Here is a 14940-nt window from a genome sequence, read left to right on the forward strand (position 1 = left end):
AATCATCGAGGTCATGCTTCCCTCACCGCTACGACACCTGTATTTTGATCAGGTTTCTGTCTTTTCATTCGTATTTCTTTTCTACATGATGGTAACTGTTGAATATCCATTGTTAAAACTGTTGACTGTACATTTTTACATTATTCTTAAGACTTTATTATTTCCCATGTCAGTCCGAGGCTCTCACAGCTGTCGTTTCCAGTGGCGGCATGGCGTTCTGTACATAGTGTCCTTCTGTGTTCAGGTGGGAAAGCTCCATCCATGTCCAGCCTGCCATCAGGGACCTGGGCCTTTTCTAGAAGCTTCCTAGGCACCAAGTCAAATCGCCTGGATGCAGCAGGATTTGGGAAGAAGTGGTGCGGCAGAGAAGTGTGTGGCTTTGAGGGTTTCCCAAACAGCTGCTCGGGTTTGAACGTCATCCTCAGGACGCACGAGCTGATGACTGAGAACATGTGTGCATCTCTCCTGGCATCAGTTTGCCTCCTCCTTGGGATGACAGAACTGGAGTAGCCCTGACCTCAGGAGGTAACATTCCTAAAACTCTTAGAGGTGGGGCCCCTAGAGGCGCTCAGAGAATCAAATTAGAAGATGCAAGTCCCAGATGCAAACACCATTACAAGGTGGTCCAGGGGGTCTCAGGATGCAGATCTCAACATTTAATGATTGTAAATGCTTCTGAACTGTGGTGCTGCAGAAGACTTTGAGAGTCCCTTGGACAGCAAGATCAAACCAGTCCATCCTAACAGAGATCAACCCTGAATACGCATTGGAAGGACTGATGCTGAACCTGAAGCTCCAGTACTCTGGCCAGCTGATGCGAAGAGCTGACTTAATAGAAAAAACCCTGATGCTGGGAAAGATAGAAGGCAGGAGAAGAAGGGGCCGACAGAGGATGAGATGGTTGGATGGCATCACTGACTCAGGGGACATGAATTTGAGCAAACCCCAGGAGATAGTAAAGGATAGGGAAGCCTGGCATGCTGCAGTCCATGGGGTCACACAGAGTTGGACACAACTTAGGGACTGAACAGCAACAATAAGCCACCAGAAACTAAAACCTTTCTGTAATTAGTAACAAAAAAAAGTGAGTCCTGGCAGGGAAAGGAAGTCATCAGTGGCACCATATCCATGCTGATTCAGGACAGTCCTCGTCCACTGCCTGGTGATGTGCAGTGAGCTCACGCAGAGGCAAGGACAGCGGGCAGCGTCCAGCGGGGGAGGGGCCTGGCCTTCAGAGGGGGGGCTTTGTTCTGCAGACCCTGCTGCCCCCAGGGACCTGCTCCCAGCTGTGACACGCAGAGCCTGGAGGTGGCGGGGGGCCCGCTATGAATAGCCCCTTGTTGGTTGGTCTGTTTGCAGCCTGGTCCTTCTTAAAGCTCTTCTTCTTCATAACAGTAAAAGGAATTAAAAACAAATAGCCTTCATCTGAAACAGGAGAAACATCATATGTTGGGTTAAGCTTGCAGATTTAATCAGCTGTGGTCTGAGAACCCAGGAACAATATATATAGCTTTGATCTCTGGCCTTAAAAATGAGTATTCTTTTAGTCTTTTCTCTTAATGTGTTAATTTGTAACAAGTCTTTAAAAACCATTAATGGGTCAGCGGTGCTGGGGTTATCTCCTCAGAGGATGGACAGCCTACCTGGCTTCCTCCCTGCCAGCCAGCACTCCCGACTCCAGGCCTCCGTCACTGTGTGGGCTGACTGCGGCATTCATTCGGTCCTCGTCTGCCAGGAGCTGTGGGCAGCTGGGATAGGCTGGGCCTGACAGAGTTCTCCTTCCCATCTCTCTCTGCAGCTGCCTGCCTGCCTCCTTGCCTTTTTTTTTGCTAAATCATTAAGTATTCAGTTTATTCACTGAAATAAACTGGTGAACACATCTTAGAGCAAGAAGTCTCTTCAAGAGAAAAATAAAATTTTCCAGAACATTTTCCAAGTATAGTTGTCATCATTTCCTTAAATCCACACTTGCCAAATGAATGTGACAGGGACATAATGCCAATTAAATACCCTGACAAAAGCGATGTTTCAACTTAGCGATGTCACGGGTCATGCTGGACAGTGTGGAGGTTCATGACGGTGCGAGTCAGAACCACGGGCTGGCCTTTCGTCACCCTTCTCCTTTGGGGTTACACCATGCAGCCCCTGGACTTCGAGAATTAGGTGAAGCACACCTAAAATCAAATTGATGAAAACTGTTACAAAGAGAAGAGTTTTATAATTTATTGAACTACATGGGTGCTAAGATAACCTGGGAGGGGTCAGAACAAAACATGATCTGTGGGACCTGAGACACAGGGTCTCCCGGGACCACCGTCACTCATTTCTTTTTAGAACAACGTATTTTTAAGTACAATTTATTTAGTATTTTTATACTTAATGTATAGAAAACTCAGGTAGACACAGATGGTTTTAATGCCATTTCACATTTTAATTCCAGCATATACTATTTTTTCTTTTTTCTTAAAAATTTTTAGAGGTCTTCTAGTGATCTGAGATTACAGCAGATACAGTGAGTGTTCTGGTCCTTTAGATTCAGCTGATTTTTTTTTTTCCTTTTAAAAGTCTGCGTGAGGGATCTTATTGTTTGTAAGAGTCATGTAAGAGTCATGTAAAAACTCTTGTATCAGCAAATCTTTGCAGCTCCTCTCTTTCCCTCCAAAAGAGCGTAACCCAGCTGACACAGGTAACTCACAGCTTTACCCTGAAGATGGTATGCGCAGCTGCCAGAATGCACAGAACAGGTGAAGTCATTGCACTGATTGCATAGGAACCGCTGAAGTGAACTTGATCCTTGCCTGGTGGCTTATTTAGTGTTACTCCAAGTTGATTTTTACTCGTGCGGTTCTAAGACCAGAGTGTAAAACGTAGCAAGGGCTTTTTCTCTTCCTTTCTGTCTCTCCTGCTTTTTCTTCCCAGCCTGTGAGTTGAGGTTCCTTCCAAGAGGAAACACAGATGTATGCCCCAAGCCTGGTGGCACCGACTTTTCCCAGTAGAAAGGTGGGGGCCTGGAGGGGGCGGGGAGCGCTATCACACCTCTGGTGCCCACCTGGGTGCCCACTGCTGGCTGACTGCCTGTCGTGTGTTCAGGAGAGAGGAAGTCGTTCTCCTGGTAATAAACACTAACAGTGTGATTTGCGTGACCTTCAACTTCAGAGAATGAAGTCAAGTATGACACTAATAACAACGAGGAGGAGGAGGAGGGGGAACAGCTCGATCTGGACAGCGGAGACGAAGCTCCAGAGGCCGACAGGCAGGCTCCGGGCTCTGCCGAGGCAGGGGACGCTGGGGCAGACGCTCCTGCCACCGCTGCCACTGCCGCCACCGAGGGACCCTGTGCATCCTCCGGCCACCACCCAGGGACCAGCCAGCCCACCTGCGGGTTAGACCGTCCAGGGGAAGGTAGGGTCCAGGAGCCCAAAATCTATCATATGTCTGTGATGTGCTGTGGACAGAAATGACTTGATTCAAGTTTGGCCAAGATTTCTCTTCTTTGTTCTGTTTTCTGTGGTTTTCAATCTTGTCCATGTTTTTTTCTGTTTATGTTCTGGAAGAAACAGGTATGTTTTTTCCTAATAAAAATGGCCTCATCATAGTTTTGTCACTATCTTACATGAAACATTATTTCAAAATAATTCTATTTGATATGAAATGTACAAGTTTAATTTGTGTTTTAAAGTTTGGAGGTGGAGTTGGTCACTTTTATTCGGTCCAATGGTCTGGTTGGTACCTTCACCAGCTCTCCATGTGGTTAATGATGCCCCACTTCTGGCAGCTTCTAACCTACTCGTCTCAGTGGAGGAGCTGCCCTGGGCTCAGCCAGGCTGTGTGCCCCTGGTTCCCAAGGTCACGCTCACCCCTCGGATGCCCCAAAGCACCGTGCTCCCAGGCCTGGGGTCTCCCGGGCCAGCAGGGCGTGTCAGCCAAGTCTTGCACAGCCGGGCGTGTCTGCCACAGTCTCCTTTCATCCTCAGGATGTGAAAAAGGACCTGGAGTGGAACCACTGAAACCCGGGGTCCCGTCAAGAGTCAACCCCTACTCCGTCATTGACATCACGCCGCTCCAGGAAGACCAGCCGCCACCCCCAGACCCGGATGCCGAGGGGGAGGGTGGGGGCCTGCACGTGCCCAGTGGGTACTTGGTGCCAGTGCCCTGCGGTTATGCCGTGCCCTCCAGCCTGCCACTGCTGCTGCCAGCCTACACCAGCCCCGTGCTGCCTGCCCCACCCGCTGACCCTGCAGGTAGGGGGCCCTGAGACTGTGCCCCGGCTGCTCAGTGGGGACCGGTCAAGGAGAGGCTTGGAGTGTTGTCTGCAGTGTCGTGGAGCAGCCTGGGCTCTGTCCCCACCCCTGGCCTCCTTCCCCCAGACACCCCCACGCCTTGTGCCTGTGGGTGGCACTGTCCACGTCGTGTGTCTCTGTGCCCTCGTGTCATCCCTTCATGGGTGACAGGCTCTCTGCCATCAGACTGTCCAGCTGGAGCCCCAGTTCATGGCTGGGGGGAGGGATCCGGGAGTGCAGGTTGGTGTCCAGGAGAATCAGGAGGCTCCTGGAGAAGCGGCGGCATGGTGGGCAGGTGCAGGGAGACTGAGCCCGCGCCTGTGACAGGGCCGTCGGGGGCCCGGGTCCCAACGGGTCCCAGGTCTGTGAGGCTGTCAGAGGCACAGCGGCACCTCTGCTTAGCGGGAAGGAGCTGGCAGGTAGCTTCGAGGACGTGGCTCATGAAGCCGGTGTCAATCATCTCTACAGACCCTCCCTGGCTGTGTTGCTTCAGCCTCAGCTGGTTGTGCAGAGCTTGGGTTTTCAGGTTTAAAAGGAGACTGTGTGTCTGCCTCAGAGTTGCATGTTGAGACCTGGCCCCCAAGGTGATGGTGTCAGGAGGTGACGAGGTTCTGAGGGTGCAGCCCTGCGTGTAGGTTTAGCGCCCGATGACACAGCCCACTGAGCCCCCAGCTCTCCTCATGGGAGGACATGGCGGGAAGGCGGTCTGTGAGACGGAAGGGGCCCGAGCAGATGCTGGCGCCTTGACCTTGGATGTCCAGGCTTCAGGCCGTTGTCCGTGAACCTTCAGGCTACGGGGTTCTATGGGGGCAGCACCCCGCTGTCCCGGCCGAGGCCCTCGGGCAGCGGCTGCGTCTCTCCCGGCGCCCGCCCGGTCACACGTCCGGGTTCGAGCGCAGCGGGTTCTGTCCAGGATGGGCCGGTGTCGGCGTCTCTGCTGAGCTGTCCCGCTCTCACCGGGTCTGTTTCCCTGTTCCGTGTCAGGACATGCGTGAGGACCGCCCCGGGCTAGACGTCCTGATGGCAGGAGCACGCCTGGGGGACAGTGGCCTCTCAGACGTGCTGTCAGGACAGACGTGTGAAGTCTGAGGAAAGTGGTTTTTTCCTGCCAAGTTAAGACAGCTGAGGGGAACATGCAGTTTGGTTATCAAATTTCACCAACTTCAGAATCTTTCACGCTTGAGAATCTTTAGAGCTTGTCCTGTGGACACATTTTCAAGTGGATCATAATTGCAGATTCCCATGGTGTTAGTTTTCGATTCTGGCTTGATTCGTTTGGGCACCACTTTGTTGCAGGCTGGCTCATGAGGCCTTTGGGTGTCACTCTTTATCGGCGTCCTGTTGGAGTACATTTTATCTAAAAGTTGAAGAGTTTAAATCTGCCAGTCGATCCTCTTTACGATAAGATAAGCCTCTCATTGATGAGAAAGGAAAGTACGAAACCATTTAAAGGGTAAAAAGCAAGTCCCTAGACGTGTCTTTCAAGCGTGAACAGTGTGAACTTTCCTCTCCTGGCAGAGACACAGGAAGCGGCAGAAGACAGCCAGCTGAATTCCTTGAGTTCTGAGGATCCAGCGAACAGGTATCTTGCTCGTGTTCCAGGTGTTCTGAGGCCTGGACCTTCCCTGACGTGCCGAGTGCTGTGAATCCGAGCTCACTGCCAAGGCCCTTCCCCACCCCTTGGTCCCTCTGTCCTGTGTTCCCTCTGCCTTCTCACCCGGGGACCCCGAGATCAGGTCTTCCTGAACCCCAGGATTCTTTCAGACGTTAATATGACACTTTGTGGATAAAGAGAAACTGGGTTCACGACCAGATAGAGCTGGACAACATGCTTGACCTTGTTAAGTTTCTCAAGAGTCCCAACGGGGAGAAAGGATTTTTAATTTTGTCTGACCCAGCTTTCATCTGAAATCCTTGAAACTGATTTGATTACGGGTGTTTCTTTCATGCTGCTTGCCTTCACAAATGCTGCTTCATCTGCTTGAAATTCCCAGGAGAATCCCCGCCTCCAGGCAAACTCCTACTCACCCTCCAAAACTCTAGCTTAAGTGTCTTGTTTCATGAAACCGTCCCCCTCTGTGCTTCCAGAGCCGTGTGCACACACCTGCATTGTGATTGACTGCTTTGTGCTCTCACGTTATCTCCTGTGTCCCTTTCTTCTACCAGACTGAATACTTCAAATACAAAGACCAGGTTTTACCACGTTCTAGAGCACCTACCGCCTAGCATGGCAGCGTGCTCGCTGCATGGTAGGTGTGTTTGCTTTTAAGCGACTCTATCGAGTTATAATTCATATACCATACTACATTTCACCTATTTAAAGTGGACCATCCTGTAGTTTTCAGTACATGGCATTATTCATTTTAAAAGTGCAATAAAAATACATACCATAAAGTTTGCCATTTTTAACCATTTTTAAGTGTAAAATCCAGTGGCATTAAATTCATTCACAGAGTCGTACAGCCATCACCACTCTCTGCCTTTGAAACATTTTCATCGTCCTGATCAGAAGCCTCGCCCTTCATACCATAACCCAGGTGCCCCCTCCCAGCTCCCAAGGCCTCTGTTCTACGTTCTGTGAACTTGCCTGTCCTAGGTGCTCATATGATCTGAATCGTGCCGTGGTTGTCCTTCCGTGTCTGGCTCATTGGCTTGGCATCATGTGTCGAGGGTGATCCATACTGCAGTGTGTGTTGGAATCTCCTTCCTGTTGAAGGCCTGGTACCGTTCCATTGTGCACACACACCACATTTTGTTTATCTCCTCCTCTCCTGACGGCCACCTCCCAGCGGCCGTGCTGACGCTGCTGTGAACGTTGCGGCTAGGTGCCTGGCAGGCCCCTGCCCTCACGTCCTCTGGCTGCACACCTAGGAGCGGAGGCGTCGGGTCACACGGTGATCCTGTGTCTAACTTTCTGAGGAAGAGCCAAACTGTTTTCCACCACAGCTGCACCATTCTTCATCCCACCAGACACGTGTGAGGGGTTCTCAACATCCCGATGTTCTTGTGTGTTCTTTAAGTGAGGATCCAGATCAGAAGGAGGACAGCGCCCTGGCCCGCTGGGTCGCGGATCCGGCCAACACAGCCTGGATGGAGAGTGAGTACCACGCCAGGGCCCCAGGGGCCGTGCGTGTTTGTCCGGCTCTGCTGCTGTTCTCCTGTCCTGTGTCCGTTCATCTGAAGCCCCGACCACCGCTGACTGCAGTTGCTTCCCCGGGCCCCACGAAGCCATGGCTTTGTCTCCCATCAGATCATCTGCTCTCTGCATCTCAGCACCCCCCTCGTCCTGGCTGATGGATTTATTCCAGTACTGATCTTATCTTTTGTCATAACAGCCAGAGATTTGGGGACAGAGACACTAACAAGGCATTCTTTCTCGTGAGCCCCAGTCAGATGCTTTCTTACGGTACCATTTTGAAGAGGGGTGGTGGGTGTTTAAGCCAGCCCACAGACCAGATGGCGTGGCCTGCCAGACCTTTTATTCCACGTGTGGTGCAGAAAGCAGAACTAATTTTAGCTAGGCTTGTTTTTTAATATTTTTAAAGTAACCTTGCTTTTCTAATTAGCCCTTTTACCATCCACTGGCTCACTAATATCTGTGTAATTGTCTTATACGATTGACTCACAAGGTACGACCATCTAAACATTATCCTAATTATTAAATTCTCCCCTGGAATGTTTCATTTCTGTTTTAATTATGACTTGTCAAAACAAAGAACTCTGCAAACGTCGATTCTTCTGCGAGCGGCTATTAAATATGGATCATTACAGGATTAAATTATCATCTCGCTGTCCTCAAGCAATTTTATTTACAAAGTAGAAGCTGTCTGACTTTTTCTCCCATGACTCGTTTTCATTAGTGGAATAACTGTATTCGAACATGAGGTCTGTACACCACTAGCCGCTCACGTGCTCTAATAGGGGTGGAAATACTGTGGCCGCAGTTGAAACGTATTATTTCGGGACAGCAAGCGTCTCTGACTTGGGCTTTGACAGCAACCCAAGAATATGCCGGGCCGTGGCCGTGCGTTCACCCCGGGAATGTGGGAAGGGACAGTGGCTGCATGTCAGAGGAGAGGGAGGCTGTATTTACCTGGTTTTGTCTCCTGTTGCTTAGTAACCATCACTTTTGTGGGTTCCTGGATGGAGCGCACTGTAATTTCGTCGGGCTACCTGCAGAGCATGGAGCTCTCACAAATACGTACATGAGTTTCCAACTCTGTTCTCCCGTGGGACCCCTGAGTCAGGCACATGGAACGTCAGCCGTGGAGGATCCCTACTTTTTTAAAAAAAGAAACACCTTAAACAATTTCCTATGCTACTAGTGGTTCACGTAGTACAGCTTTAGAGGTTTTTGTCCTAAAAGTTGCACATCTTCATACGTGCATGTGGCTGCCTTTCATCTGCAGTCGCGGGAAACGAGATGACGCTGTCAGCCAAGTCCTACTCAGAGCAGCAGTGAATCTATCCCTCTGTTTCTGAGACTACACCCCACCTTTGTGTGTTTTGCCCGTCAGAAAACATTAATTGCAGTAACTTAAAAATGCTTATAAAGATGTGTAATTGAACGCAAAACAAACGAAAAAAAGGAATAACATTGGCCTGGAGGCCATAAACCTCTTCCTGGAGATGTTTCACAGCCGCTCCATGTAGAGCCGTCGTTCCTTCCCCAGGAAGTGTTCTGCCCTAAGAACAATGCCTGCGCTCCGGTGGGGCCCCGTCAGTTACCATGCCCGTAAAACAAGCTTCCGAGTGGCTGAAGCCTCGCCGGAGGCCGTGGGCCCCGCGAGTGCAGACTGCTCTCTCTGCGTCTGGGTCAGTTTTAAAGTCTCCTTTCCTTTCCTTCCAGATCCGGAAGAAGCCATTTATGACGACGTGCCAAGAGAAAATTCAGACTCTGAGCCAGGTTTGGTTTCGTCTGGAACTGAGTTTAACGGGCTGCAGTTTAGATGGAAGCGGGCAGGCGAAGCCCCTAGGCGCACAGCCCCTGCGCGTCTGTGGTCGCGTTTTGTAAGGTTTCAGTGTCTTGTTGATGCCGTGGGGTAGAACGCTGTGTGTGCACACCTGTGCGTGTGTTCACACCCGACCCTGGAGGTTGGATGACTATCTCGATTACCTAAAAGAAGCAGGAGGAGTTAAAGATGTGAAAATACAAATGGAAAGATAAGGCGTGGAGGCCGGGAGGTAGCAGGTGACACACAGGAGGTCATGGAAGAAGGGATTACTAAGAATTTTCCGGGATTACAGACGTAAGCTCCCAGATTATACAAATACAGAGCCAAAGCAGGCTCACGTGTGAATGCACACAGAGGTGCCTACAGCTGAGCTGCTGAGCACAGCCCCACCATGACCAACCTAACAGCAGCGGGAGAGGAGCTGCCGCCACCCGGGAGGAGCCACAGTTCGGGAAGAACAGCATACTTCCTGACAGGCAGATAATGTTCCCAAACTGCTAAAGAAAATGCAGTGTTCTGACCCAGATTTCCACATCCGGCCAGAGTATTGTCCTTTTAGAGAGACACAGGCAGCATCAGACACAGGTTGGGGAGCTGGACCGCCTGTAGAGCCCGGAGGAACGGTCCGTGTTGCATTTCATGGGAAAGGGGTGCTGAACCCACAGAAGGCAGCAGAGAGCTGTGACGGGTGAGTGGACTGCCTCTGACCCTCGGAGGTTGTTAGCTCAGACTTAGAGCCCCTGCACTCAGAAAGCCTGATGCCGAACGACCCAGATGAAAGGTCAGGCCTTCACGCCCAGCAAGCAAGCTGAAGCCCATCCTAGCCCTGGAGGTGTGTCTCCAGAGTTCAGGTGTCTTCCAACATTGGCTGGTTCAGTGTCATTTCCCAGGGGACCAGGTGAATGACAGAAATCATATGCTTAGAAGGCAGTTGGTGCCATGCAGTGGCCTTCTGGTGTTAAAACTCCTGACAGAACCTTCCCAGCCTCATGGAGGACATATTCTTAAAATTGACAGCAAACTTCATATTTAAAAGCATGGACTCATTTATTCATCCCAAAAGTGTTCTGGAGGCGACCAGGTCCCCGGAGCTGCTACAGCCTCAGCTAACGGAGGCTGCCTCCCAAGACCCAGCAGGACGGGAGACCCTCTAGCCTCTTTATAAACCAACCTACTGGATCTTTAGAGTAAGTGTGCTCCTGGGTAGTATTTAAGTACCTGCTACAAGCAACATGGGGACTAAAGGCTAGTTTCTGTAAAGCCAGGTTTGAACTGCATTTTGGGATAATTGATCCTCCCTGGTAGGGCTCTCCCGGCACAAACAGGATGATCTGGGGTCTCAAAAACCAAACGCCAGTGGCAGGTGGGCCAGTAGTGCCCCTGCTGGAGATGTCGGCCGTTCTGTTAGGCCAGGTGCCCCTGTGCGGGCAGCGCCTTTGTCGTGATCTGGAGGCGTGAACAGACATGCTCATCACTAATTTTGAAATGACTGATATGATAAAGACATTTAAATGCAGTAACAGTTTATGGGCTTCCCCAGTTGTTCAGCGGTAAAGAATCTGCCTGCAAAGCAGGAGACCCAGGTTCGATCCCTGGTTCAGAAAGAGTCCCTTAGAGGAGGGCATGGCTACCAACTCCATTATTCTTGCCTGGAGAATCCCATGGATAGAGGATCCTGGTGGGCTACAGTCGATGGGATTGCAGAATCAGACACGACTGAAGTGACTGAGCATGCATGCATGCATGCAACAGGTTATAGGTTTTATGGGCTAATTTTAGCACAAAAGAATTTACAGTTGTTTGTAATATGCTTTACTTTCGTTCATATTTGATTATCTTTATCATCTATCGGTGATCTGTCAGTCTGTGTAATCTCTTTATATTCCACGTATCTATCTAAAGAATATCTTTCCTTCATCAAAAGTTCTCTACGGGCAAGAAATCATTTGGTATAATTGTGGTGGCTTCTCATAGACCAGTGGTCCTCTGGATGTGGATGGGGCTGGGGGTTTGTCAGAGTTTTGTTGCCCCCACCCATCACTGCCAGGGGTCTCCCCCCGAGGCCCCTCCACTGCTCCTCCAAGCTCTTCCCAGGTGTCTCCTCCCCAGCTCTCAGTGACGCTCTCACACGACAGACATGCACAGAGTAGCCAGGAGTTTTGCATTTTAATTGAGCTCTGCAGTTTATTTCTTCATTTGGTGTTTTTGCACTCAGATGAAATGATTTATGACGACGTGGAGAATGGAGATGAAGGCGGCCACAGCTCTTTGGAGTACGGGTGGAGCTCCAGCGAGTTCGAGAGCTACGAGGAGCAGAGCGACTCGGAGAGCAGGAGCGGGGTCCCCCGCTCCTTCCTGCGCGGCGACCACAGGAAGCAGGCAGGTGTCCCGGCTATGTGCTGGGGGACAGCGTGCTCACACGGGCGTGTGGCCAGGACCAGAAGGGGTTGCCTCGTTCACATAGTCTTTACATGATTGTTTTCTAAGATGTTGATGTGTAGTTTGAAGAAAGCATCTGATGTTAGCAAAAGAGAAGAGGCCCTTTATCTCATACAGTACAGTCCTGGCAGGATGAGAAAATGAAATTTACATAAATGGAATCCCTCAACAGGCCCCGAACGAGCTCCCTGTCCTGAGCATTCAGGAAGTAAGGAGGCATTCCCTGGCTATCTGTGCTGTGTACACACAGCGCTGCTAGTGCGAAGCCGGCTGCATGGAGAGCCTGGCCAGTGGACACGGCGCAGCCCACTGTCCTTTACAGAATGTCGTGGTCCTCGGCGTTCTGAGCACAAACAGGAAGAGGTAAAAATAGAAGGTGTTACAGAGGATGTTACAGGACAAAGGCCCCACCCCGCTGGGCACTCTCCTCCCTCAGCGGGACAGTCCTGAGACCAGGGTCCGGGTTGAAGGAGTGGATTCCGGGCTGACGCCAGGGCCAGCGGGTGTAAGTGGGGACCGGAGCGCTGCTCACTGAGGGGCCTGGTGGCTGGTGGTGACTGGCTGCCCCCACTGCTCGTGTTGGCGTTTGGGCTGTTGGTGAAAGAGGGATTTGTACAGCCGTCCACGGTCACGTCCAAGGGGGCTCTGTGTTCTGTGTGAGGTTGACATGCAGGCCTCACGTGGACAGAGGCTGCAGCCAGTGCCTCACAACGCAATCAATAAATCACCATGAGTCACGGCAGCCTGAGCCCCTGTAACCAATCTGGTGGGCTCCTTGCGTGGCCTCCATGTATGTGTGGCTTATAGGTCATTCTGGGCACTGGGGTTCACGTGTTCTGTAATCTCATCCTGAAACTTAAGAAGGCTCTACCAACTGCTGGTGGTCAACCCAACTACCCGATACTTATGTATGTATGTATTTTTTGGCCACATGGCTTGCAGGATCTTTAGTTCCCCCGACCAGGGATCAAGCCCATGCCCCCTGCATTAGAAGTATGCTGTCTTAACCGCTGGACTGCCAGGGAAGTCCCCCAACTATTCAGCATTACTAACAAGCTTTTCCAGGAACCTGGCTCTCGTCTGTCACCAGAGTCATTACAGCGGAGACTTAGCCAGGAAGTGAAGTTACAGCTATAGTTTCAATCGCAGCTGGTGACTAAGGTGACACTTGGCTTGTTCTAGCTGAGCCCAGCGTTCCAGATTTAAATGGAGGTTTTCAGTATGGTGCTGGGGCCTGATTTCAGCAGGATGGCACACCCAGTGGGGGCCTTGGAGAGGGGTTAAGAAACTCCTAACTAAATTTCATCTTCAGTGGGCCGGGGGGTTAGTGCAAACCGTCTTGGTCCAGCGATGGCCCGTGAGCTGTGAGCACGATTTCTGGGCAGAGACTCTGCCCTCCTGGCTGTCCGGGCGAACCCGTGCTCCCAGATGCACCACAGTAACATGCCGGAGGGGGTCGGGCGGCCGCGAGCGCAGAGCCCTCACGGGGGCCAGCAGGCAGCGTCCTGGGACAGGACAGGCGATGCTGTAACAAGTCCCTAGTTCCCTGGTTTAAAGAGTCATGTTTCAAAAACTGCCAAAGAAGACTGATCTCCCACACAGTCTTAGATTGGATCAGAAATTGCCCAGATGTCCTTGTCTGGGGAACATGGGCCACACTCTCTAAGGCGCAGGCCTTGGGTTGCACGTTGGAGACGTCTGTCATGATGCGAGGACAGAGTTTTGAGACCTCACCCCGCCCCAGGAGCTGCAGAGGAAGTCACGTCAGTCTGGAGACTTAAAAGTTGACATGGCTGTTACCAAACCATGCCCCTCTCAGTGCTGAACTCAAGTTTCTTCTGCTTTGGTGCTGACATACAGGAATAATTTTATATGTATTTCTACATTTTGGGTCACTTTAAATCCACTAAAATGTAGACGCATGCTGGTGCCCAGATTTTTCTGTGCGTTTACTTGCTCTGGTTCAGCACAGAGGAGTCTCCATCCTGGCTCACCTGGAGTCTGCCCTCTGCTGACATGTTTTACTCACTCGTGTGTTTATTTCCCGAAAGCCGGAGGGCTAGGACGGGGGGCCTGGGGCAGGAGGACGTTGGTGCGTGAACGTCACCCACCAGATGCGGCTCAAGTCCTCTCAATGTAAGACTGCCTGAAAGCGCCGGGAAGAGCGTGTTGTGAAAAGCTTGTGTCTCTTTGTGCTGTAGCTCTCCCATGACCTAACCCGCTTAAAGGAGCACTATGAGAGAAAGATGAGAGAGTTGATGGCAAACACGGTGGGCGCGGTAGAGATTCAGCAGCTAAAGCACAAACATGAACTGAAGGTGTGTGGTTCCCGCTGGAAATGCTTCTGCAGAAGCAGACTGTTGTTTAATGAGCAAGCTCACATCTGAGCTGCGGCGGTTCTCAGGGTGCGGTCCAGGGAACCCCAGGGCCATCCAGGCAGTGGATGGTTCCTGTCATTTCCGGGACCTCCTTTGCCTCTGTCCTGCCTGGCTTGTGCCACACCTGCTGGGACGCGGGATCCTCTGACTCCACGCCAGACTCGAGGCAGGTTCCCCCATGTGCAAACCAATGCACTTTTTTTGTTGTTTTGGAAAACATAGTAATTTATCATCAAATGTTACTAGCTAAGATAAAGTTAAATAGTTTTGTTGTTTATAAAATTAATATTTAAAAAATATTCAACATTTTTTCTCAATTTCAACTCCTTAGACAATAAATACAGACAAATGCACCAGGTGAGCCGAAGCCCTTGGGGCTGCTTGGTGACTTTGTAAGCGTGAAGGGCTCCTGAGACCGCAGAGCTGAGAACTGCCGGCTTGAATGTCGTGGCGTCTGCTGTCTGAGATGGTTTTTAAAAGAGCACTGTCAAGTAACTTCACTTCAGCTGGATTTGCCATCCTTCTGATGTCTGTCGTTTGTTCAGGTGTTGAAGGGCACTTGCCTGAGGCAGGTGTTCATTCAGAAACATCCCTGTAAATGCCACCGCTGTGCTCCACAACTTTCAACTCAGGAGCAAAGCCCCCAGAATCATAGCATCTCCTTCGGCTCGGCATCAGGCTGGTCCCTGGGCAGGAAACAGGTGGCAGCCCCGGGGATAGTCGGAGGCCGTTGGGGGTTTCTGGGCAGCACAGGGCAGTGTGTGAGGGAGACTGGCTCAGCAAAGAGATGGACACACTCAGGAAAGGACAGTGGGAAGTGCCGTGAGCGGCAGAGTGGGGCGACTTGTCCTATGCAGGGGAGCGGGGCCCGGCGTGTGGCTGGTGGCC

At 51.1% G+C, this 14940-nt stretch overlaps 1 protein-coding gene across 3 annotated transcripts in view; it reads left to right on the plus strand.

The window, feature by feature from the left end:
• The window catches only part of ARHGEF10 (Rho guanine nucleotide exchange factor 10), a 61733-nt gene that overhangs the window by 12555 nt on the left and 34238 nt on the right, over positions 1-14940 (plus strand). For 2 of the 3 annotated variants that reach the window (XM_019953372.2, XM_019953374.2), the window contains exons 3-9: positions 3157-3402; positions 3975-4241; positions 5799-5862; positions 7301-7377; positions 9130-9186; positions 11451-11614; positions 13876-13992. In XM_019953372.2, coding sequence (XP_019808931.2) covers positions 3157-3402; positions 3975-4241; positions 5799-5862; positions 7301-7377; positions 9130-9186; positions 11451-11614; positions 13876-13992 — 992 coding nt within the window. The remainder of the gene's footprint in view (positions 1-3156; positions 3403-3974; positions 4242-5798; positions 5863-7300; positions 7378-9129; positions 9187-11450; positions 11615-13875; positions 13993-14940) is intronic. The other variant, XM_019953375.2, reaches the window with a different exon arrangement.

This window comes from Bos indicus, chromosome 27 (assembly GCF_029378745.1).
Source record: "Bos indicus isolate NIAB-ARS_2022 breed Sahiwal x Tharparkar chromosome 27, NIAB-ARS_B.indTharparkar_mat_pri_1.0, whole genome shotgun sequence".
NCBI lineage: Eukaryota > Metazoa > Chordata > Mammalia > Artiodactyla > Bovidae > Bos > Bos indicus.